Here is a 23,755-nt window from a genome sequence, read left to right on the forward strand (position 1 = left end):
GTGAGAGCTTCTCCTTACTTTTCATGACACTGTCACTTTGATTTGCATTTGTCTGGTGTTCTCTCATGATTAGACTGAGGTCTTCTTTTTGTTTGTTTTTGTTTTTTTGGTACTGGAGATTGAATTCGGGTCCTTGTGCTTGCACAGCAGGTGGCAAGACCATTGAGCTAAATCCCCGGCCCTGAGGTCGTCTTTTTGGTAAGAATACTAAAAGTGATATGCATCACACTGATACTTACTGGTTAAGACGGTATCTTCAAGTTTCTTTACTGTAATATTATTATGTTTGTAATTGATAAATTATATATTGGGGGAGATATTTAAGACTGAAAATATTCTGTAACTCTTAATATTTTTGTCTACTAATTTTAGCATCAATTGGTGGATATGCTTAGCAATAATTATTACTCTAGTATCTAATGATTTTTTTTTTGGGGGGGTACTGGGGATTGAACTCAGAACTTTGCACTTACGAGGCAGGCAGCAGCAACAGTGAGCTAAATCCCCAGCCCAATTTTCTATTTCTCAACTTCCTTTTATATTTACTAGAGCTGCCACTTATATCTTTCTTCTACTTATATCTTTATCCAATTACTCCTACCAGTATGAACTCTTTGAGTTATAACTGATTGCTACAGCTAAAAAAAAAAAAAAAAAAAAAGTGTCAAGTATTTAACCTGCCTTTCTGTTACGGTTTAGATCTAAAACATCCCTCAAAAGTCTCATGTATTTTTCTGTTACGGTTTAGATCTAAAACATCCCTCAAAAGTCTCATGTGTTTGGAAGTTTACTGGTCCAGGGGGGTGCTATATGCATAAGTGGACTTACCAACTGATGAGTTCACTAGCTAAATATACTTTTAGGAGGTGGGGCTTGGTTGTAGGTGGGTTGCTTGGGGCATGGCCTGGAAGGAGGTATTCTTGTGCTCATTCATACTTTCCTTCTCTGCTTCCTTGACTACCATGGGATGGGCAGCTTTCCTCCACCATGTTCTTCCACCATGTGTGCTAGCTGACTAAACTAAACCTACTGGAAACTGTGAGCCAAATTAACTTCTCTTCCTGTAAGTTGTGGGTGTTCAGCATTTTGTCTCAGTGATGGCAAAGTGACTAATATGGAAATTGATAAACTGAAAAATGGGATCATTGCTGTGACTACAATATTTGACCATGTGGTTCAGAAGCCTTTGGAACTGGTTTGCGGGAGGTGTCTGGAAAGGTTTGGAGATGCCAGCTAGAAAAGCCTTAGGGTACTGTACGCAGAGTAAGCAGAGATTAATGGGAGACCCCAGGCAGAGCTCAGACCAGAATTATAGAAACGCAGACAGTAAAGGCCAGGCTCAGGAGGTTTCAGTTGGGAATAAGAACTCTATTGGCAGTTGGACTAGAAGCCATGAATGTTACACTCTGGCAGAAAATTTGCCTTCATTTTGCCCATGTCCTAGGACTTTACAAGAGACTGAAATTAAGGACAGTGGACTAATTAATGTAGCAGGGGAAATTTCAAAACAGCCCAGTATTCAGCGTGTAGCATGAGTACTGCTAGCTGTTTTCAGCCAGATTTTCAGTGAGAATCACGACTAAAAAGCAGAGTTAAACAATTTTAAAAATTTTGCTGGTGGCCAAAAAGGAAGCTCCTGTAAAGTTGGAACCATGGTTGGTAAAAAGATTTTTTTTTTTTAAAGCCAAGCACTTTGGATCAGGAGAATAGATAAAATGGCTTAAAGGCACCTCAGGAATCAGCAAGACCCTACCATTCACAGGCTTAAGGGTGCAAAAACTGTAAAGCTTTTATTTGAGAAATGAGTTGCTGAGAATCCTGCTTGAGAAGTGACTCCTAGGGAACTAGTGCCCTGGGATTTGTTTCATAGAGTTCAGCCATCCAGGCACTCTGGCTACTACTGCTTGAGCTCATGGTAGACCTTGGAATTATCCACATGGTGCTAGTTTTTCAGGCATGTAGAATACAATAGGTGCGGGGTGAGGGAGTCTTCCATATATATTTAAAAGGAATATCTGGGAGGCCAGACAATTTGCCCCTCAAGGGAAGTCTGTGAAGATGTGAAAGTAAAGTCTAAGATGCAGTGGAGACCCAAGGGAGTTAGAAATGCCAGGAATGTAGATCATCTGCTGAGGCAAGCCACAGGCACTAAGCAGAGCCAGATCAAAAGGGAGGCCATGTGGTGTAGTCCAAGGCTGGAGGATTGGGGCTGCCTAAGGGCTTTGGAGTTCACATCGCACCACAACTTGCCCTGGGTGCTGGACATGGAACTACAGGATTTAATGTTTGCCCTGCTGAGTTTTGGTCTTACTTTGGTCCAGTTCCTTTCTATGCACCAATTGTACCTTTTAAAACAGAAGTGTTGCCCCTGTGCTACTGTATATTGGAAATATTTATTTATTTTTATTTTTATAGGGACTCACAGCTAAGAGTTTGCCTTGAGTCTCATAGGAGATTTTGGACTTTTTAGCAATGCTGGAATTGTTAAGACTTTGGTGACTCTTAGAGATGTACTAAATGAATTTTGTATAGCAAGACAGAGTTGAGTCTTTTGGGGCCCAAGGGTAAAATGTTATGGTTTAGATCTAAAATGCTCCCAAAAGGCTTTACATATTTGTAAGGTAACTGGATCATGGGGGTGCAATACTCATCAACATCAGTGAATTTATGATGTCAGTAGCCATTAGGAGGTGGGGCCTGGTTGGAGGTGGGGCCTGGTTGGAGCTGGGTCACTGGGAACATGACCTAGAAGGGTGCATTCCTGTCCTCACTCCTCTGTCTCTCTCTGCTTCTTGGATGCCATGGGTTAAGCAGCTTTCCTCCATTACGACCTTCTACCATGTGTTTCTGCCTTGGAGCCAGCTAACCTTGGACTGAATCCAGTGGAAACTGAACCAAATAAACTACTGCTCCTTTAAGTTGTAGGAGTCAGGTATTTTGTCCCAGTGACAGGAAAGTGACTAAAACACTTTCCTCTGTGAATAGTATCTCAGAGTAACCAAATAGTTGATAAAGTTTTTCTTTATAGAAAATTTCCAGTTCATAAGAAGAAAAGGAATGTTGGAACTAGATTAACAGGGTTTTGCTAATCTCTAAGGAAATAATGGATGTAGGTAATGATCATCACTGACTAGTAACATCATCAGCAGATAACCAGTTATAAACCTCCTAAAAGAAATACATAAAACCACCTATAAAGTTATACAACAAAGAAACAAATAATAAAGGGGGGAAAAAAATCCTTCATGAACCAGTTTCAGGCCCTAGCTCTAATTACCAGTCCATAGTAAAGTCAAGAGAAAAATAAACATGTTAAACTATACCATGGGAAGAAATCAGCAAAATTCAGAATATGGAAAACTCTGTAAGTTAACTAGTAGTTTCTTCAACAAATAAATTGTCAAGAGAAAAAGGAGTCAGAGTCTGATTATAAGACTTAAGGGGGGCAGACAGGCAGGTCTGTGGACGCCGGAGCAATGCCTCGAGTTGCGCAGAACACTCTGGATCAGCTGGCGCCCAGCAGCAATCCACTGCACACCTGCCCCCGCCCCCCCCCCCCCCCCCCCCCGCTCCTCTGTACAGCCACCTGGTTCCACACTACATAGACACAGAGGACACCGGACCACCAGACCACTGTACTGGGTAAGTTGGAGTCATCACCTCCCATCAGGACCTGGACTATCTTCAGGGGAAGGGAAGCTGGAACCTGCAATACAACTCTGCAGAGTTCAACCCTACAGGAGGACAGGGAGCTCAACTTGGGACTTGCAGCCAAAATCTGCCTGAATCTCATGGGTCTGCAACTAGCTTGCTGAGACTCATTGACTTGTATCTGCACACTCCAACCCATGTTGTCTATTGTGACAGCAGAAACATAGCCTGAAAGAGGCCCTTCATCTTCATGGTTATTTTTTATTCCCAAAATTAGTTTTATTATTTTGTTTTTCTTCGCTTTTCTTTTGCTCCTCTTATCTTTAATTTTTTTCCCTACTCTTTGCAAATATTTGTTTTTCTCTCCTTTTTTTCTTTCCTCTTTCCTTTCTCTCTCTCTTACACTCACTTTCTTGCTCTCCCACATTGTTCACCTTCCCTTTTTGTCCCTGTTTTGGTCCTCATTCCGAGTTCTTCTTTATTTTCCTATTATTCTCTTTTTCCTTCTCACCTGTGTCCTCTGACCACACTGCTAACCTTCCCCTATCCTTCTTTCCATCTATCCCTCCCTCCTCAACCCCTTCTAACTCCCCATCCCATAGGGTAAAGTTGTTATATTGAAGAGTTTATTCACTATATGTTATGTTGGGTTGGTCCTCGATCTTGATTTAATTCACACAGCTAAAGGTGACAGATTAATAACTACCACAAAATGTCATTTTCAAAGATGTACTTGATGCAGTGGTGTTGCTGATTGTATCACTTGGGCTAAGGTGTTGGTATTGATCTAGTCAATGAACCTTCCTAGTATAAGGAAAATGAGATAGCCTTAGAGTCATTAGAGACTCAAAACTTAAAGACCAGCTAAATCTGGAAGACACCTCTGAGAAGCAATCATTCCATAAGGGTTCTAATTACAAGCAACAAAGATACCCACAATAAGCAATTTCAAACTATCAACCCAGGAGTTAAACCAAGGACAGTACCAAAAACAAAAATGAGAAGACATTTAAGCAAGGCACAAACTCAGACTTCCACCCCACCAAGGGTAAATCCTGGGGGAAATGAGATGGAAAAGTCCCATAACCAACCACCTGAATACCCTGAACTGATAGCACAGGAAGTAACAAAACAGATAAATGAGGCTCTATAAGACTTAAGGGGATACCAACCAAATGTAACATGTGAACCATATTTTGAACAAGCTTACCATAAAAAATTTCCTAAGTCAAAAATTAGTAATGGCAACACTGAATGGACATTTAAGGATATTAAAAAATTATTCTTAATTCTTTTTGAGTTAATGGTATTGTGCTTGTGTTAAAAAACAGAAGTCTCTCTTTTAGGATTACATATGTAAATATTTAGCAGGGTGTGTTATGCTTGTGTCTAGATGTTCCCCCCAAAGCCTTACACAGCATGGGGGGGCTTTTTCAGAGATGGTTGGATCCAGAGTGTGTGACGCTGGGATTGAGGGTGTGTGATTACTCAGTCCACTGATTGGTTTGGCACCCGCCCTAAGCCCAGTAGCTTACATAGAATATAAAAGGGGCAGTAAGAAGCTGCTACAGTTGCATGGACTTCCTACTTGCTGCCTTCTGTCTGCCCTGCTTTGCCATGGACTGTTTCTCCTCTGTAACGCCTCTCTGCCATGGTACTCTGCATTGCAGCCAGCTAACTATGGACTGAAACCTTTATGAACTGAGAGCCAAATTAACCTTTCCTCCTTTAACTCTGGGTGTCAGGTATTTTGTCTCAGCAATGAGAAAAGTAACTAAGACAGTGCATTTGTCAGGGGAAAGGTTGAGACGCAGCAGGGCGGGGGGAAGTGGGAAGTGTGGGGTGACAAAATTGGCCATGAATTGGCAACTGCTGAAGGTAGGTGATGGGCATGAGGATATACCTTATGGTATTCTACTTTTACTTATGATTGTAATTTATCATGGTAAAAGTAATTTTTACAAATTGGACTCTGGAGCCTGTGCAATTATACCTCTACACCTGAGTGACTGGGTCACAGGACCTGACCTATCTATGGCTTAGTCTCTTTACCTAAAAGATAATTTAAAAGTATATTTAGAAGTGCCTAACACACAAAAAGTACTTTAAAGCATTAGTTTTGATTATTAATATTTACTGAATGCTTATTATGAATTGGACAGTAGAATAAGCATTCTAAGAGATTCTCACCTAATTATCCCAACAATCTTATGATGGTGATATTAGCCCCATTTTCAAATAAAGAAATTAAGACAAAGAAGTAAAATGACATTGCTATACCGTAGTTATTAGATGGTGAAACAAGGATTCAAAACTAAATCTTTTACCTCCAAATTCAAAGCTCTTTCTACTTTGCTACTTTATTCCTTTAGATTACCTGAAAGATTGTTATTTTCCAGAATACAACACAAACTAACATTTCTATGTGATATACATACATACATGTGTATATCTGTCTTGTTTTTTTAAAACAAATCAACATACCACTTAGGGATAATCAAAGCTGACCAAATAGTATTTTATAAACAAAGGATTGCAATTATTATAGATTTCATATACATTGTTGCAATATACTGAACATACCTCTGCAATACTCTGAGTAGTTTCCTACTTTTAATGGGATATTTCTTCTGAAGGTTGAGAAATGCCACATGAGTACCTTTATCTATTAGGCTACTAAATGCAGTATGATTTTCAGGCAGTTGTAGCAGAGAGCGCCAAATAAACATCCTGAAATTAAAATATAATTTTGGATTAAAAAGTTATTTGAGGTCCGGGTATTTAGCTCAGTGGTTCTGCCGCCTGCCTCGCAAACGCAAGGTCCTGAGTTCGATCCCGGGTACCAAAAAAATAAAAAAACCAAAAAGTTATTTGAGTAAAATAGATATAACATAAAAGAATTCAAATTTTACCTGTACTTCATTGGATATTCACCATAGCCTTTTAATAAGATTTGTAAGCGCTTTTTGTTTAATCCATCTGACAACTCATTCTGTAAAAAGACAGTATCGGTAACTACATGATCATGAAACTCAAAACAGGGTAAGCTGGTCCAAAACGGCTTTCCAACTTTAGAACAGAAGACACAGTAAGAAATATGCCTTCTACCGGACTTCATACCACACACTTTCTCTTTCCTTAAACAATAACTATATAGAAAGCAACTAAAGTTCATTACATTATTATTTTTCCTAGATCAGACTTTGGCAAAGTTTTCTATGAGCAGTTAATTAGGAAATATTTCAGGTTTTGTGAACAAAGGAGAAAAAGCTACTGCATATTTATTTATTTATTTAGGTACTGGGGATCGAACTCGGGTCCTTCTGCTTGCCGGGCAGGCGGCTGCACAGATATTTAAATAACCATTTTAAAATGTAACAACTATTCTTGGCTTGTATAACCTGATTGAGGCCACAGGCTGTCTGTCATCTGACTGCCTCTGAACTGGTAATGTTCTATGTTTTTTTTTTTTGATACTGGAGATCAAACTTAGGACCTTGAGCTTGTGAGGCAAGCGGCAGAATGTTTTATTTTTTTGATATAAGTGCTGGTAAAATAGGTAGGTTCAGTTTGTGAAAATTCACTGTACACTTACATGTTCTTTCCGAGAGGGTACTGTTAATAAAAAGCTTAAAAATTCCTTAAAAACATTAGTAACTTTTCTATTAATATTTTCTTTGTATTCAAAAGTAATATATGTTTTTCAGAAAACTACGAAAATCTTTTTTAAATTAAAAAAAACCTCAATGATATCCCTTCTCTCAAAGATAATTCTACTATTAGTACATTGGTTACCTCCAGGGAAAAATGAATGGAAATAGGAAACAGGGAGAAAGAAAGGCATGTTTCTATTTTTTTCCCTTTATATCCTTGTATACCAGCACTGTCCAACAGAAACACAAGCCACAAATATAATTTTAAAATTTCTAGGATGAGGGAGTTAGCTCAGTGGTTCCGCTGCCTGCCTCGCAAGCGCAAGGTCCCGAGTTTGATCCCTGGTACCAAAAAAAAAAAAAATTTCTAGGAACCACATTAGAAAAGAGAAAAAAGTAGAATTCAGTTTAGTAACACAATTTAACCCAATATAGTCAAAATATCATTTCAACATACAATCAATATAAAATCATCAATAGATTTTTCATTTTTTTGCTCATCCTAAGTTTTTAGAGTTTCTTACCATGTGTAGTACACTTACAACATATCTCAATTCAGACTAGCCACACCTCAAGTACTCATCAGCCACATGCTAGTGGGTGGCACACTGGACAGGCAATTGTGTACTGTCTGGCCTTTTGAAAAACCATAAACGTGCTATATTTATGTTAAAAGCGCAAAAGCATATAGTAATTCCAATTATACTTTCTTCTCTTCATACAGTATTCCTTTAAGTCTCAAGAGGAGAAAGAGTGCTAATACCCTAGAAATCACAAGACTGGTCTATGCCAGAATGTGTGACACACAAAAGTTTAATCAGAATATTTTCTCACCTCTTTATTTTCAAAATTACCAGCTAGGTCTTGTTTTAATATTCGAGTCTGAATTTTGCCCTCTCTAGATTTTGCTGGCTGCTGCACTCTTCCTGATGTTATTTTCATCTTAAGATCACTGGAACTCAGTTTATTGTTAGGCAAATCTTCAATTACTTTCACTAAAGGAGGAGGAGGCTAAAAGGGAAATATATATGTGAATTACTTTGAAAAACAAAAATACTTGATTTAACAACAGCAGTAAGTAGAATTTAGTCACTTCTTGAAAGCTGGCCTTAAGTCATGTAACAGCAAACCATTTTTACACTTGCATGATATAAGTTAGCACAACGGTGATAATGTAGGGGAGAGAAGACAACCTTAAGCATATGACCCTCGAGAATGCCAAAAGAAGCACCCTAACATTTTTGTGCCCAAGAGAGATTTCTGGAGGAGGAGGAAGTGGCCAATGATTTTCCTTTGGAAGCACGGGACCCCTGCTGCCTGTGGTTAAAGGTTGTCGTCCGCAAGGGATGGCAATGGCCGTTGGTTTCTCACTACATCAACTGCTTATGAGGCAGGAGACAGCACAACTTAGAACCCAAACCCTCATTATTATGGGTCTACTGGTACTGGGGAGGGAATCCAGGGGCTCCTGCTTGCTCGCAAGCACTCTGCCATGGAGCTACATTCTCAGCCAAGATTATTCTACTCCTAAACTAGCTTTTCCTTTCAATGAGATCTCAGTTTACTCAACAATAACAGCACAGAGGGACTCCATGACTCACTGTTACCATGGGTTTTTCAGATCTGTCCCAGCCTCTTTTTTTTTTTTTTTTTTTGGAACCGGGGATCGAACTGAGCTCCTTGCACTTGCAAGGCAAGCGGCAGAACCACTAAGCTAAATCCCTGGCTGTCCCAGCCTCTTTTAAGAAGGTTTAGCTAGTAAAATCAACTGAAGAAGCTACATCTCTCTTATAAGAGCAGGTAACAGTATATTAATGACTTTTCAAAATATATCACAAATATTAAACCATATATAATTACATATAAATATACAATAGAAATAAAAATAGATTATAATCCCATTTGAGAGAATGCATGCATATAAAGAGCCACATATTTATATACAAATGTATATATAGCTAGTTGATTTTTGTTATTCACAGTTGCTCTACAGAATTACCTTAACCACTGAATAAGTAAGTGAACACCGAATCATTCATTCTAGGGGAAATAGTTACTTTCTTGAGTCTCTGATCACAACATTTTCACCAAGTGATTAATACATAACTTTGTTTTATATGTGTTTCTGTATGAGGACATCTTTCTTATATAAATTGGTGATTTGTTATCACTGAACTGAAAGCCAACTGCAGTAAAACTCATGCCTAAATGAGTTTTTCAAAAGTGTATTTTCGGGCCGGGGATTTAGCTCAGTGGTTCCACTGCCTGCCTCGCAAGCTAAGGACCTGAGTTCAATCCCCAGTACCAAAAAACCACAAAAAACAAAAAGTGTATTTTCAGTGTAAGGTGGGTAGAACTCAGCCTTCTTGTGCTTAGGAACACAAGGCATTTCAACACTATGCTCAGAGTTCATTTCATTTATTTATTTATGTTTTGAGACAAGGTCTCACTTTGTAGTGCAGGCTGGCCTTGAACTCACTATGCAGCTCAGGCTGTCCTGGAACTCACAGTGATCCTCCTGTCTCAGCCTCCTCAGTGCTGGGACTACAGGTGTGCGCCACCACACCTGGCTGCTCAGGGGTCATTTTAAACAGTAAAATCACAACAGAAAGCCTAAAAATGCAAAAAACATGGCACTGAAAATGATACTAAGTTATAGTATGAGAGCTAAGACAAGCAAAATGCTGCCTTGTTCAACTTCAGCTTGCAATAGGGGCAGAGCGACTCAATTTTCACTCCATGTCCATGGACAACAGTGAAAGCACTGCAAACATTTATTTATTTATTTTTATTAGTACAAGTTTGCAGTACACAACATTGATTTCAGGGCCACAAATTTTAGTGAGTAGGTAAATTCTCAAATACAGAATCCATGAATAAGTGAATGCATAGATTTACACACATACAAAAAAGATTAGGAATGTATGTATCAAAATCATTGATTTTTTTTCTGCAATGAAACACTATTTATGTCTATAAAAAGATAAAGAGCAAAAAGGAAAAAAAAACACATGAAAAAAGAGCACAGAATTAAGAATCACACCCACTCCCACCAGCGCTACCTGTGTGAGTAGGCTGGTACATGAACTTCTTCCTCTGCAAAACCAAAGGGTTAGAGCAGACGCTCATCCAAGTCCTTGTTAGTGCCACCGTGGTACAGTCCCAGACTGGCAAGGGGCACACAATCTAACTTGTCAGCTAGGGCAACTTCAGGCAATCACAGAAGGTGGGTGGAGGGGCTATTTTAGATGGAATAAATAATGTGATCAGTAGACAGGTGAAGAGACGACGTGAGAGCCAACTACAAGAGTCTGGACTTAATACAACAGGCAAAAGGAAGGAAGCCTTGATGAAAGCATTCTTTTACTTTTATAGTGGTAACTCAGTTCATGAGCTTAATTTGTCCCACAATTCTGGGGAAGATGGCCATGCTTGTATTTGTGTGGTAAGATGGTCATGGGTGTGTTCATCACCTGATGCAGAATTCTCGAATGGAAGCAAAATTTTGCCAAACACCTCACCAATTTGGTTTACAAACAGAAGTGTTCATGAACTGAGACATTACAGCACAGTATTTTTTTTTCTTTGTTTTTATGAGACAGAGTCTCACTAGGTTGCTCAGACAGGTCTCCAACTTGTGAGTTAAGTGTTCCTCCAACCTCTACCTCTCAAGCAGCTGTGACTCCAGGCATGTGCCCCCACACCCGGCTGAAAGCATTATTTTAGAAAAATGCAATGTAGAAGATGGTGTGAATACACTATTGTTACTGAGGAGTACTCAGTTCACGGGGACCAACAGGAGGATGGCCATTACGGAGAGAGAGAACACGCAGCATATATATAGGTATTTCCCATTTAAAAAGTCATACAACTTAAAATTGACTAACTTTAGGAAGTAAAGGAATAAGAATGGCTAGAAATGAAGAAATGGGTTTGAAGAGCTCTTAGGGGAAAAAGACCATGAGTGACACCTTGAATAAGACAGGGATGGCAAACAGAGATGTCCTTCAGGAAGGCAGCAATGTAAGAAATAAAACACAGAGGGAAATATGGCTTTGGGAGTAAGAAAAACAAAATAAATCCAGAAAAAATAGGTAAGTTCCAAGGAAGTTAGCAAATAAGAGCATAAATATTTTATTCCTGATACAATATTCAAAGTTTTAAAAAACTGATGTTGTTTCCTTCATAACATACCTTATTTATTTCGTGTGTTAAAGCTTGAACTGAGTATATGTTCAGGCTTCCATTTTCCATAATAGATGCAATGTAGCGTCCATGTGGGCTAATTACTGATGAGCTGATTCCTTCATCAAGGCTCCCAATTTCAAAGAGAAGTTTACAAGTCTGTATGTTGACAAATCTCATAATACCATCTTGACTTAGCACGCTAAGAACCTGAGAGTAGAGAGAAATGAATTCTTTTTTTTTGGTACTGGGGATCAAACTTGGGTCCTTGTGCTTACGCAGCAGTCAGCGAAACCACCGAGCTAAATCCCCGGCCTGAGAAATGAATTCTTAAAGACACCTGAAAGGTCAACGTGTGAAAGTCAAACTATGCACATATATACTATGAGTGTGTGTGACATACATAAAATCTGGGGAAAGCAGCTAGAAGAGATTGTATTCTCCATGAGCTATTATAAATTTTAAAGTAACTAAGTATGGCTCATATTGATTTGCCCTGTTCAGACCCAGATAAGGCTGGCTCTAACCAGAACCAGAAAGGAACATATCCTGGGGAACTACAGAAAAGTGACCTAAGAACATAACATTTCCCTTCCTAGGAGGGCCAAATTCACGGATGTGGTACAGGAGACACAGATAATCAGACAGTTCCTAACTTTTCCTCCACACTGACTGTCAAAAGTAAGGAGGGTGTAAGGTTTGCTTTCCTCTCCCTGCTACCCACACAAACCTGTGACTTCTGGTGAGGCACCCCACTGCCTGCCTGTCTTCTGCTATTATAACTAACATTTGCAGAGTAGAGAAAGATTGTGGGCCGCCAAGGTGGAAAAGGGGTAGGAGCGAAGCTAGTCTTTTAAGAGAAAAAACCTTAAATTTTAATTCTTATTATTTGAAAAATTAGTAGGATGTAATAAAAAAGTTGAAGAAAATAAACCTCTTCCTAGTGGCTGTATGCAGTGCCACCGTTATGGCTGTGTCTAGATGTCCCCTCAGCCTCATGCAGTCATAGGTGGCACTTTTCGGAGGTGACTGGATCCGGAGTGTGTGGTCAAGAGTGTGAGATTCCTGAATCAGTGCACTGACTGGCTTGGCACAGTTTTGGGCAGGATTAAGGGTGCCCCACCCTGGGTGCGAGTGCTGTCCGCCCTAAGGGTGGGCAACCTGAGTAAGATACAAGGGACAGAAAAAGGGTCTCGGTCCCTTGTCGCTTGCTGCCTTCTGCCTGCCATGAACTGTCTCTCCTCTGTGATGTCCCTCTGCCTTGGAGCCAGTGGTTATGGACCAAAACCTCTACAAACTCGGAGCCAAAATAAATGTTTCCTCCTTTAACTCTGGGTATTTTGTCTCAGAAACAAGAAAAGTAACTAAGACAACCACCATCTGATTGCGTGAATGCCAACGTTGCTTGTTACACAAAAAGGCAGTTTGGAGGCGACAATCTAGAATCCATTTTCTTCTGCAACCCCACCCGGTAGGAACAAATCCCCTCGTGCAGTTGATATGACCCCTTGGCCAGATCTCACTCAAATTCAGATGCAAAGAACCTTTATGTTTCTATGTCTACTCTGGGATTTTATTCTACAAAGAAGTGTAAAATGGTACCTGCAAAAGGTTATTCAGTGCTGAGCTAACTGTAACATAAAAAGACTAAAAGTAGGTTTAAATGCTGAATAATAGAGGACTGGCTGAAAACAAAAAATTCTGAAACATCACTCGGCTATAAATAGGAGTTCTATACCGATATAGAATAATCTCCACATTAAGAGTGAAAAAGGCTGGGCCGGGATTTAGCTCAGTGGTTCTGCCGCCTGCCTCGCAAGCGCAAGGTCCATAGTTCCATCCCCGGTACCAAAAAAACAAAACAAAAGAGTGAAAAAGGTGCAAAGCTGCATAAAAATGAAGGGAAACATAACCCTATATATAAAAACAGTAGTTATGAGGCAGGAGGTATGAATAATCAGACAAATGAGAGAGAGGTGTGGGAGATTTACCACTGCATGCCTTCTTGTTAAGTTTTAGATTTTTAACCAAGAAAATGCAGAGCCTATTCAAAAACAAGTAAAACAGATATAATACATCAAAGCACATTTTGTACGTATACATATAAGTGACTGAAAAACATAGTGAAAAAAAAATTTATTGCAGTAAAAACACATTTAAAGGGGGATTAAATGGCAATGTGTCTTTTACTGTAATAAATTAAAAATGTTTTTTAAAATTTACTGTAATTTTTGATCATACCTCAAAAAACATGTATCTAATTTGTTGACGTGTAAGACCCATAACAGTCAATTTAAAATAAGAATGTTAAGGTAATTTCTGTCAGTAATATAAAAAACAAAAGATTTTGACATTTTCTCAATTCCAGACTCTTTACAAAAATAAGTTGCAGTTGCAACTGCAGATTCTTATCAGTCAGGGCATAATTTAAATATGTAAGAGCTAATACAGTTCAGAAATTGATGTAATCTTTCTCAAAAGCATGCCTTACATTTGTGTTACTAACCTGATTCGAACCAGCATCAAAACTATCAGGAAGAAATTCCAGCTGTCGAATGGCTCTGACTTTAGTGGGCAACTGGATAATTCTGACCAGCTGTGTAGCTTCTAAGCACCACACATGAAGATGGTCTGATTTGCCTCCAGCAGCCAGGAGGCGGCCATCTCTATATAATAAAAAGGTAAGAAAGTAAAATTAGTTCAGTTTTTATAGGAGCACTGGGCAGTAATACTTGCAATGAGGACAGAAACATTCTGCATCTTTGATGGCCAATATGGGCACCATTAGCCACTTAGGATCGTTGGTGATCACTGAACTCCTGAAACATGGCTAGTGTTACTGAGACAATTAAGTTTTAAAATTTTTATTAAATAGTCACATGTAGCCAATGGCTATCATATATAGGATAGCTCAGGGGGTAATCTCAGTGTCACTTATCATTATCCAACCTTCCTATATTTCATATATGGCTATACTGAATTGGTTAAAAAAAAATGCCAAACATTTTTCCTGTCTCTAGAAAGCTACTTGATAACGTACACAAAGAGTAAGTTACACTGACCTGCAAGGTCATTGCTTGTTTATTAAACAAGGACTTACAAAGTGTCTAATATAAGCCAGCTTTCATTCCAGGACCCAGGGACAGAGGAATGAACAAGTCAGGCAAGACTGGACAAGTTAGGTAATCCTGCTCTCACGGGAATTTCTTTCTAAAGGAAGGTAAACAAACAAATGAACTGACGATCCCAGCTGGTGACAAATTCTACACAGTACTATAAAAGGAGGTGATGAAAGCTGAGAAAGAAGAAAGATCTGCTCCTACCCGAATGACATCAATGCGCCAATCATAGGGTGATTTGGAGGAAGAATTCTATACTGGTCAGAATCCCAGAACGGCCAGCACAGGACTGCAAAGGGATAAGGTTAGTGTATTGGGGAAAGTAAGAGGCTGTACTCAAGCGTGGCTGAGCAGATTAAGGGGGAGGAGGCGTGATAAAGAGGGAAGCCTAGGCAGGTAACAGGAGGCGTCAGTCAGGGTATTTGCTGGGCAGTGTAGATTTTCCTCTGAGTGTAGGGGAAAGCCTTTCAAGGGAGTCAAATGGAAAAGTGACATCAACTGTCTTAATGATTTACAACGACCACTCCATTTGCTGTACAGAGACTGATTTCTAGGAAATGGGAAATGGAGACCAAGTAAGGAGGTTATTACAGTAGTCTGAAAGATATTAGGTTTGCTTGTACTAGGGTAAGATCTGTGACAATGGACAAAGAATTGCCCAATTTTATATATAGTTTGGTAGAGTTGATAGGATTTACTGATGACTTAAAAGAAAAGGGTGAAAAAAGAGAGAAATCAATACCTATTTCCTAGCTGTTTCCACTGAAAAAGCCTAGAAAAAAATTATCAGCCCAATCAAAGAGTACCCCTAGCTCCAGACTAGGATCTTGAGATGCCATTTTCCACTAAATTGAACCTACACTCTTTAGAGAAATAGCTGATTTCAGGCTTGAGAGAGGAAATGTACACAAGATACACTTGGAACATCTAGTCATACCAGAAAGCATGAAAGCTACCAAGACAACTAAGGTGATATCAGAAGAATTCAAAAGGGAATTTGGGGCTGGGGATGTAGCGCAGTGGCACCGTGCCTGCCTGGCAAGCACAAGGTCCTTAGTTCAATCCCCGGTACCCAAAAAAAGAGAAAAAAACCAAAAAACAAAAAGGGGATTTGAAGACGATCCCACTGGTTGATGATGAGAGAATGGGAGCATACTAAGAATATTAGCTGCAATGAAATAAAACGTGCCAACAATTTAAAGACGAAAAACTTCAAGGCTACCTTCGTAAGATGCCAATAAACCAATTCTTTACTTTGAAAATTGGTTTAAGAAAAACAGGGGAAGAAATCAAGCATTTATTGGTTTTTCTTTTATAAACTGTGTATCAAAGTAATCAAAGAATTGATGAGAGAAAGTTTGTTTCTGCACAAGGTTCCTAATTAATAAGTGAAAAAGGAATGACAGAATTAGAACTAGTTAAGGAGTGAAGAGGAAGTGGTAGACAGAACCACTTTGTCAACCCTCTCATGCAACACTGGGTATCTAGGTAATGATCATCAAGGCCATTCAAATCAAAGACCAAGTGTTTAGCTTCCTCCTGATCAAAGTATACAAACCACTTATTTTCCTGCTCTTGACTCAAATCAAGCCTCTGTAGGTTTTTTTTTTGGTACTGGGGATTGGACTTGGGTCCTTGCGCTTGCGGGGCAGGCAGCAGAACCACTGAGCTAAATCCCTGGCCCTGTGCCTCTATAGTTTTTAAGAAATACAAGTTTAACCAGTGTACAGGAAACATAAATGACAGAGGATCATATTAAATACTACCACATGGACATAAGAAAATCTGGAAAGTAGAAAATGCCACCGGAGATTGACCACTTAAATTACAAGAAAAAAAACTGAAAAAGGAAATATCATCTAAATACAATGTGGGAACTTTGCTCCTGACTTGAATAAATCTGTCACTAAAAAACAGTCGATAGACAAATCAGGAAAATTTTAACAATGACTACATGACAATATTAAACATTAATTTTCAAAACATATAACAACAACCATGGTTTTGGTTTTTTGTATGTTATCTTTTTGGTACCGGGGATAGAACTCAGGACCTTGCACTTGCAAGGCAGGTGAGCCGTGCCACTGAGCTAAATCCCCCGCCTAACAACTATGGTTCTTAAAAGAGCCCTTATTTTTGAAATACTGATAGACAAAACACTATGCTTCAGTTTTGCTCCAGAACAATACACAAGAGAAGTAAACAGTTACAGATAAAAGTGGGAGTAGCCGTTCGCTGATGGTCACTATAGACGAGGAGGGTACTTACAGGTTCATGTACTTTGCTGTTTTGGGGAATATTTCAAATTTTGTGAAGTAAAGTAAAAACAAAAACAAGGTCTGCAAACTGCATCTAAATTTGAAGGAAATGTTTTCTCATGCGACAAGAAGATATGGAATGAAAATCTGTAAGGGGTCGGGGATTTAGCTCAGTGGTTTCACCGCCTGCAGCACAAGTGCAAAGACCCGAGTTTGATCCCCGGTACCAAAAAAAAAAAAAGAAGGAAAATCTGTAATTTTTAACTAAAAATTAAATTTCTTAATTCCCAATGTCTTAAAATATACATTACCTGGTCACAGCAAACACTTTGTATAATATACTAGAGCTTTCAGGTGGAGCCGGCAATTGATATTTACAAAAAAGAGTATCACACTCCCAGGCAAAGATGGAATTATCTTTAAAACAGCTGAGAATGGTATTATTTAAAGGTAGGAAGAAAACCTAGAGAGAAGGACAGAGTTATTTTTCTACATAAGCTTCAGATGGTTCTTTTAAATTGAAAATTATACAAGTGGTCGATTTTTAAAAAAACGATCTTAAACTATAGAGAAATGCATTTATAATATATGAATATATATGGTATATTTCACAAACCATAACAAAGTAAAAGAAAACGGTAAAACTCTTTCAAATAAAAAAACAGGTGACTATCATGCCTAGGCAATTTTTTTACTGGGGATCAAACTCGGGCCCTTGCGCTTGTGAGGCAGGCAGCGGAACCACTGAGCTAAATCCCCGGCCCAATTTTTTAAAAAATCTAAGTAATAATATAAACTTTTTCATCTCACTAAAAAACTCATGTGAAAGTGAGATTCCATTTAAAGTATCAAATCTGTTTAAAATCACTGTCCTATGCGTGCACAAACTGCGTATCTGTACACACACTCACTAACACGTGCTGACGAACTAACCACGCAGCCTCTGCCTCCTCCTCGAGGATCTCTGCCTGCTGTCTCACAGGGCACAGCAGACATGGCGGCCAGCGCTGTGAGGTGGGAGCACGGGTTTGTGGTGACTGTGCTGTAAACACACCCACTGCACTGTCAGAGGTGTGAAGTGTAGTACACACGCCAATGTACAGTACACAGTACCTAATCATAAAAGATGGCTTCTGTGTATATACTTACAATGTTATGTTTTCTGTTGTAGACTAGGCTTCTCCTAACTATCTTTCTTTTTTTGAGACAGGGTCTCACTATGTAGCTCAGGATGACCTTGAAGCAATCCTCCTGCCTCAGCCTTCTGAGTGCTAGGACTACAGGTGTGTGCTACCATGCCTGGCTCCTCCCAGTTACTTAAAAAAAAGCATGCTGTAATACACTGTCAACAGTCTTATACATCTTGTTTTCACCCAGGATCCTGATTACATCAAGAGGTCACATCAGGTGATTGACCATCTAGGTTTTCACACAATGAAATTGCCTAACAACATTCTCAGAACATACTGTCATTCAGCAATACAAGACTGCATATTTATATAAACACTGTATTTAACTACAAATAAATGTCAAAAAGCATTAAATACTGCCAGGCATGGCAGTGCACTCCTGTAAGCCCACTATTTGGGAGGCTGAGATAGGAGGACCTTAAGTTCAAGGCCAGCCTTGGCAACTTAATAAAACCCTGTCTCAGAATAAAATAATAAAAAGGGCTGGGGGTGTAGTAGCTCAGTGCTCCTGGAGTTCTTCGCATTACAAAAATAAATAAAAATTAAAAAACTAAGTGTTGGTGAAAGTACAGGGAAAGGACACTGTCATATACTATGCGCTGGGAATAAAAACTGGTTAAAGGTATTATGCTCTATGTCTCAATAGCCTTAAAAAACATAATATATCTTTCTGGAACTAGTCACTTTACTTCTAAGAGTTAGTCCTTTGGGAATAATTGGTGAAGCGGATTCATTTATTCAATCACTCATTTATTTATTGAGACAGGGACAGGGTCTCACCATGCAGTCCAGGCTGGCCTTGACCTCACTATGTAGCCCAGCTGGCCTGGAACTTGAGACCCTCCAAGCTCAGCCTCTCTTGTGCAGGTGGGGTATGCCACCATGCTTGATAGCAAAGTATTTTAAAATAAATGCAAACATTATTTATGAAAGAAAAAACTGAAATACATACTTATTTAATAGGCATATTTGAAAGAAAAACAGTAAAATTCATTGACAGCAGAGTTGAAAACATCACCATTTATCTTCTAATTTCCACTTTTTATTTCATAAATACTAAACAATGCTTACTTTTGATAATACAAAATTTTAAGGGAAACTGTGCAACATTTTCCCATGAAAGGTTCACTGCCTCAAGTATAATTCTGTGAATACACGTGGACAGAGCATATATACGTATAATGCATCGTGGAACATACTGGGTAAGTAAAACTATACACGTGGGATTAATACCAATAGCACACAATAAAAATGGTGAGTAATTAAACTACATAAGACACTGGTACATCAGGCAAGAGCCTGATTGAGAGCCTCACTCTTGCCTCTGGCTCACTGTGCCAAAGACGATCTCTGGGAGACTCTTATGGCTGAGATCTAGAAGGTCCTCCAAAAGGCTCCTTTATTCAGAAGTTGGGCTTTGGAAGATGACTGGATTATGCAAGTGTTGCACCTGGCTTGCTGTTGGGCAGGACCTGGTTAGAGGCGGGTTATCAGAAGCAGGACCTGGAAGGGTTTTTCTCCCTCTACAGTTCCTCCTTTTGCTCTCTTAGCTTCCTGGCCATCACTAAACGAGCAGATTTCCTCTACTAGTGCTCTCCCACTGTGCCATTTCTGCCCTGAAACCTACCAACCAGAAATTAAAACTTCTGAAACTGTGAACCAAAGTAAATCTCTCCTCCTTTAAATTATGGGTATTAGGTCTTGTGTTGCAGCCACAAGAAACTAAGACAGACACCTTGTGGTAATAGAGTCATTGTGTTAGGAAGATTTATAACACGAGGGTCTGATAGAACGTGCAATGAAAATACTGTAATCTCTATGAATTCAGTAAGATACTTTAAAAATTAATGTCAAAAAATGACTTAAAATTCTTATTATAATTATTTTTCTAGAAAACTTATAAAGTTTATTCCTACTGGAAGAAGCAAAAGCTTAAAAGTGAATGAGGCCGGGGATTTAGCTCAGTGGTTCCGGCGCCTGCCACACAAGCACAAGGTCCCAAGTTCGATCCCCGGTAGCAAAAAAAAAGTTAATGAGCCTCAATTGCTATTTTGGTTAATGGCTGTGACAGATTATTCCTTGATGATTATTCATTACTAGATTTGTGACTTTAACTGCCAGATTTTAATGATTATAAAATTGTTCCTAATGAATCGTCATTATTATTTACACAGTGTCATCTCTATTTCTTGCTCTCTTTCTTTCTCTTTTTTTTCCAGTACTGGGGATTGAACCCAGGGAGCTACATTCCCAGTCCTTTTTTGTTTTTTATTTTGAGATAGGGTCTTGTTAAGTCACTAAATTGCCCAGACTGGGCTTGAAACTAATCCTCCTGCCTGAGCCTCCCAGAGTGCTAAGATTGCAGATGTGAGTCAGCCCACCAGGCCATAGTGTCATCTCACAGACAAAATAAAAATCTTAGGGAAAACTTTAAAAACATTAACAAAACATACTTTCTGTGGGGAGTTCATGGAGCTGTAGTTTTTCTGTTAATAATATGAAAACCCTAAACTTTCTATGTTAGTCTATTTTCTGTTGCCATGACAAAATATCTGATCCAAACAATTTGTAAAGAAAAAAGGTTTGTTTGTTTTTCATACTGGGGATTGAACCCAGGACCTTGCACTTGTGAGGGAGGCGTGGCACCACTGAGCTACATCCCCAGCCCCAGAAGAAAGGCTTATTTAGCTCACACTTCTGGAGGTTCAAGAGCAAAGCAGCTCCTTCCACTCAGTGCTGGGAGGGCCTCTGGATACATTACAACACAGCATCATGGTCGGAGTGTGGAACAGCTGGAAGCCCCAGGGATCAGGAGCCAGGCTTGCTCTTTTTACAATACCCTCTACACATATAATCCCTTCCAACAAGGGTGGAGCCCCCAACGAAGGGTGCATCTCACAAAGTTTCCACCATTTCCTAACAGACACAGGACCAAGCTCCCAGCACACATTCTTAAACCATATCCAAATCACCACTTACCAACTCAATTTTGTTGCTGCTGTTTGTTTTGCAGTACTAGGGATCAAACCCAATGAGTTAAATCCCCTTTTATTTTTTCATTTTGAGACGGGGTCTTGCTAAATTACCCAGGCAGGACTTGAACTTGCAATCTGCCTCAGCCTTCCTCATGCTAGGATCAGAGGCATGAGTCACCATGCCTGGCTTCCAATTCAGTTTTTTTTTTGGTACCAGGGATCGACTTGGGAACTTGTGCTTGTGAGGCAGGGTGCAGCACCATTGAGCTACATCCCCGGCTCCAATTCAGTTTTGAGAGGTACATGAGCTCTTATCAAAGTTCAACAAGGGGCTGGGGTTTTAGCTCAGTGGTTCCGCTCCCTGCCTTGCAAGCACAAGGTCCCAAGTTCAATCCCTCCCACCAAAAAAAAAAAAGTTCAACAAGAGTCCAAGATAGTTATCAGCAAGTTAAAGTCAAATGTATAATTTGGTAAAAATTGAGAGAATGCTCCCTGTCTACAAAGACTGAATTAGATTCAGCAATACTCTTTATTAAATGTTTCCTGATATACATCACAAACCCCTTTCCTATACATATGGGACCACAGTAATCACAAATTCCACCATTCACTCCAAAATCCATACTGAAGAACTGAAAATTCCACCTCAAAGAATCAACAAAAGAATTGAAATTTACCAATTTGAAGGCGTGTAACTGGTTTACCTAAGAAATAGTTTGCAGTAATGCAATGATTTTAAGACAGCTTTGAATTCAAACTGCAACTCTCTTTATAAGATACTGGACAATGGTTTAACCTGTAAAAGGGGAAAATCATGTCTGCCTTTTAGGATTATGTAAGCATAAGGTGCTAGTGAAAACAGGTAGTCAACAACTGATATATTAGTATTACTGCTATTACTACACCCTAAAATCTGTGCAATGTGGGCACTGGTGGTACATGACTGTAATCCCAGCACTCTGGAAGGCTGAAGCAGAAGAATTTCAAGTTTGAGCTCAGCTTAGGCAGAGACTTAGTAAAGATTTAGCAAGACTCTGCCTCAAAACCAAAACCAAACCAAACCAAACCAAAACAACACAACAACAAAAACCTTAAAAAGGGTCAGGCATATAGCTCACTGTGAAGGCCCCAGGTTCAAGCCCTACCCCATCCCCGGTCAAAAAGGGGGAAAGAAGGAAACATTCAAGGCAAAGAGGTACAGTAGTAAATTCTTTAAAAATACTTAGAAAACAAAGATCCAGGGCCGGAGATTTAGCTTAGTGGTTTCGCCGCCTGCTGCACAAACACAAGGACCCAAGTTTGATCCCCAGTACCAAAAAAAAAAAAGAAAACAAAGATCCATAGTGATTTATGTGGAAACTTGAGGGCCAGACATGTTTCAGAATCCAGAATTATTTCACAAATTTAAAAGGCACTCTAATTCGACACGTATTCTATGGTGTCCTATGATCTGGGGCAGTAGCTTAGCGTATACTCAGGTATATTAATACTTCAGCCTCAGGTCAAATTCAGCTCAGATTTTGCGGCCAAATTAACTAAGGTCAAATCATATTTTGCCAATGGTTAAACATTTGTTTTAAACAGGGCCTTGTGGCGTATTCCTATAATCCTAGCACTTGGGAGACAGAGGCAGGAGGATTGCTGTGAGCTTGAGTCTAGCCTGAACTTCTGTCTCAAAAACAAAAAACCTTGGAGTTTTGACTTGCTAATATGGAACTGTGCGCACAGATAAGGCAGTTCAAAAGAAAAACAACAGCATTTATCTTTTTTTTTTTTTCCTGGTACTGGTGATCCAACTCAGGACCTTGGACTTGCAAGGCAGGTGCAGTCCAGCTGAGCTAAATCGCTGGCCCTAACAACATTATCTTACAGCTTTTTAAGAACATATCTAATTGCACTGAAAAAAAATCTCATAATATATTTTTGTTTTTTGGGGGGTTTTTTTGGTACCGGGGATCAAACTCAGGTCCTCGCACTTGAGCAGCAGGCGGCGAAACCACTGAGCTAAATCCCCAGCCCTCATAATATATCTTGATAATAACAATAACAGAAGCAACATAACTTCGATTTTACTAAGCATTTATTATACTATCAGCACCATCCTAAGTGCTATGCTCAGCCAGGGCTGAAATCAATTCCAAAGTCGGTATTATCACTATTTTCACCTGACACGTAGGTAAATAGCTTATCAGAAAGTTTAATATAAATTTACTCAAATCTGTCTAACATCTAGTTTGTAAGAAATGCAAGGCAGTGCAAGTGCAAGGACCCGAGTTCGATCTCCGGTACCAAAAAAAAAAAAAAAAAAGAAAGAAAGAAAGAAAGAAAGAAAGAAAGAAAGAAAGAAAGAAAGAAGAGCAAGGCAGAAAAAAACCAAGTTAAACAACAAGAAACAGGAGGAAAAATTCAGAATGTGGGGCATTTTCCAAGACAACTGGCCTAACTCTCCAAAAAAATCAACACCAAAAAGTGGGACAGTTTTTAAAGTCCCATCATAAAATGAGCTTCACAGCAAAGTAATCATAGAAAGTTACTTCATGGGGTTCATGTATCTCCTAAATAAATGAATAAACAAACAAATAAATGTTCTATTTAAAATATAGACTCTGAGCCTGGAATAAATATAGAAGTTTAGTAAAAAATTAACAAATAAAATTTTAAGATTAAAATTATATTTTTTTGCCTATTTTCAACAATGTAAGCCAGGGGTAATAATCATCTGGC

The 23,755-nt window shown here is 39.1% G+C and overlaps 1 protein-coding gene across 5 annotated transcripts in view; it reads right to left on the reverse strand.

The window, feature by feature from the left end:
* The window catches only part of Tbc1d31 (TBC1 domain family member 31), a 97,343-nt gene that overhangs the window by 44,491 nt on the left and 29,097 nt on the right, over positions 1 to 23,755 (reverse strand). For all 5 annotated transcript variants that reach the window (XM_087184379.1, XM_004838002.4, XM_004838004.4 and 2 more), the window contains 6 exons: positions 17,178 to 17,329; positions 13,996 to 14,155; positions 11,499 to 11,699; positions 8,139 to 8,315; positions 6,564 to 6,643; positions 6,235 to 6,381 (listed from right to left, as the gene is read on the reverse strand). In XM_087184379.1, the coding sequence (XP_087040505.1) occupies positions 6,235 to 6,381; positions 6,564 to 6,643; positions 8,139 to 8,315; positions 11,499 to 11,699; positions 13,996 to 14,155; positions 17,178 to 17,329 (917 nt within the window). The remainder of the gene's footprint in view (positions 1 to 6,234; positions 6,382 to 6,563; positions 6,644 to 8,138; positions 8,316 to 11,498; positions 11,700 to 13,995; positions 14,156 to 17,177; positions 17,330 to 23,755) is intronic.

The sequence above is a fragment of the Heterocephalus glaber genome, unplaced genomic scaffold, assembly GCF_053883595.1.
Source record: "Heterocephalus glaber isolate CG9 unplaced genomic scaffold, H.glaber_assembly_v1.0 deba00000281, whole genome shotgun sequence".
NCBI lineage: Eukaryota > Metazoa > Chordata > Mammalia > Rodentia > Bathyergidae > Heterocephalus > Heterocephalus glaber.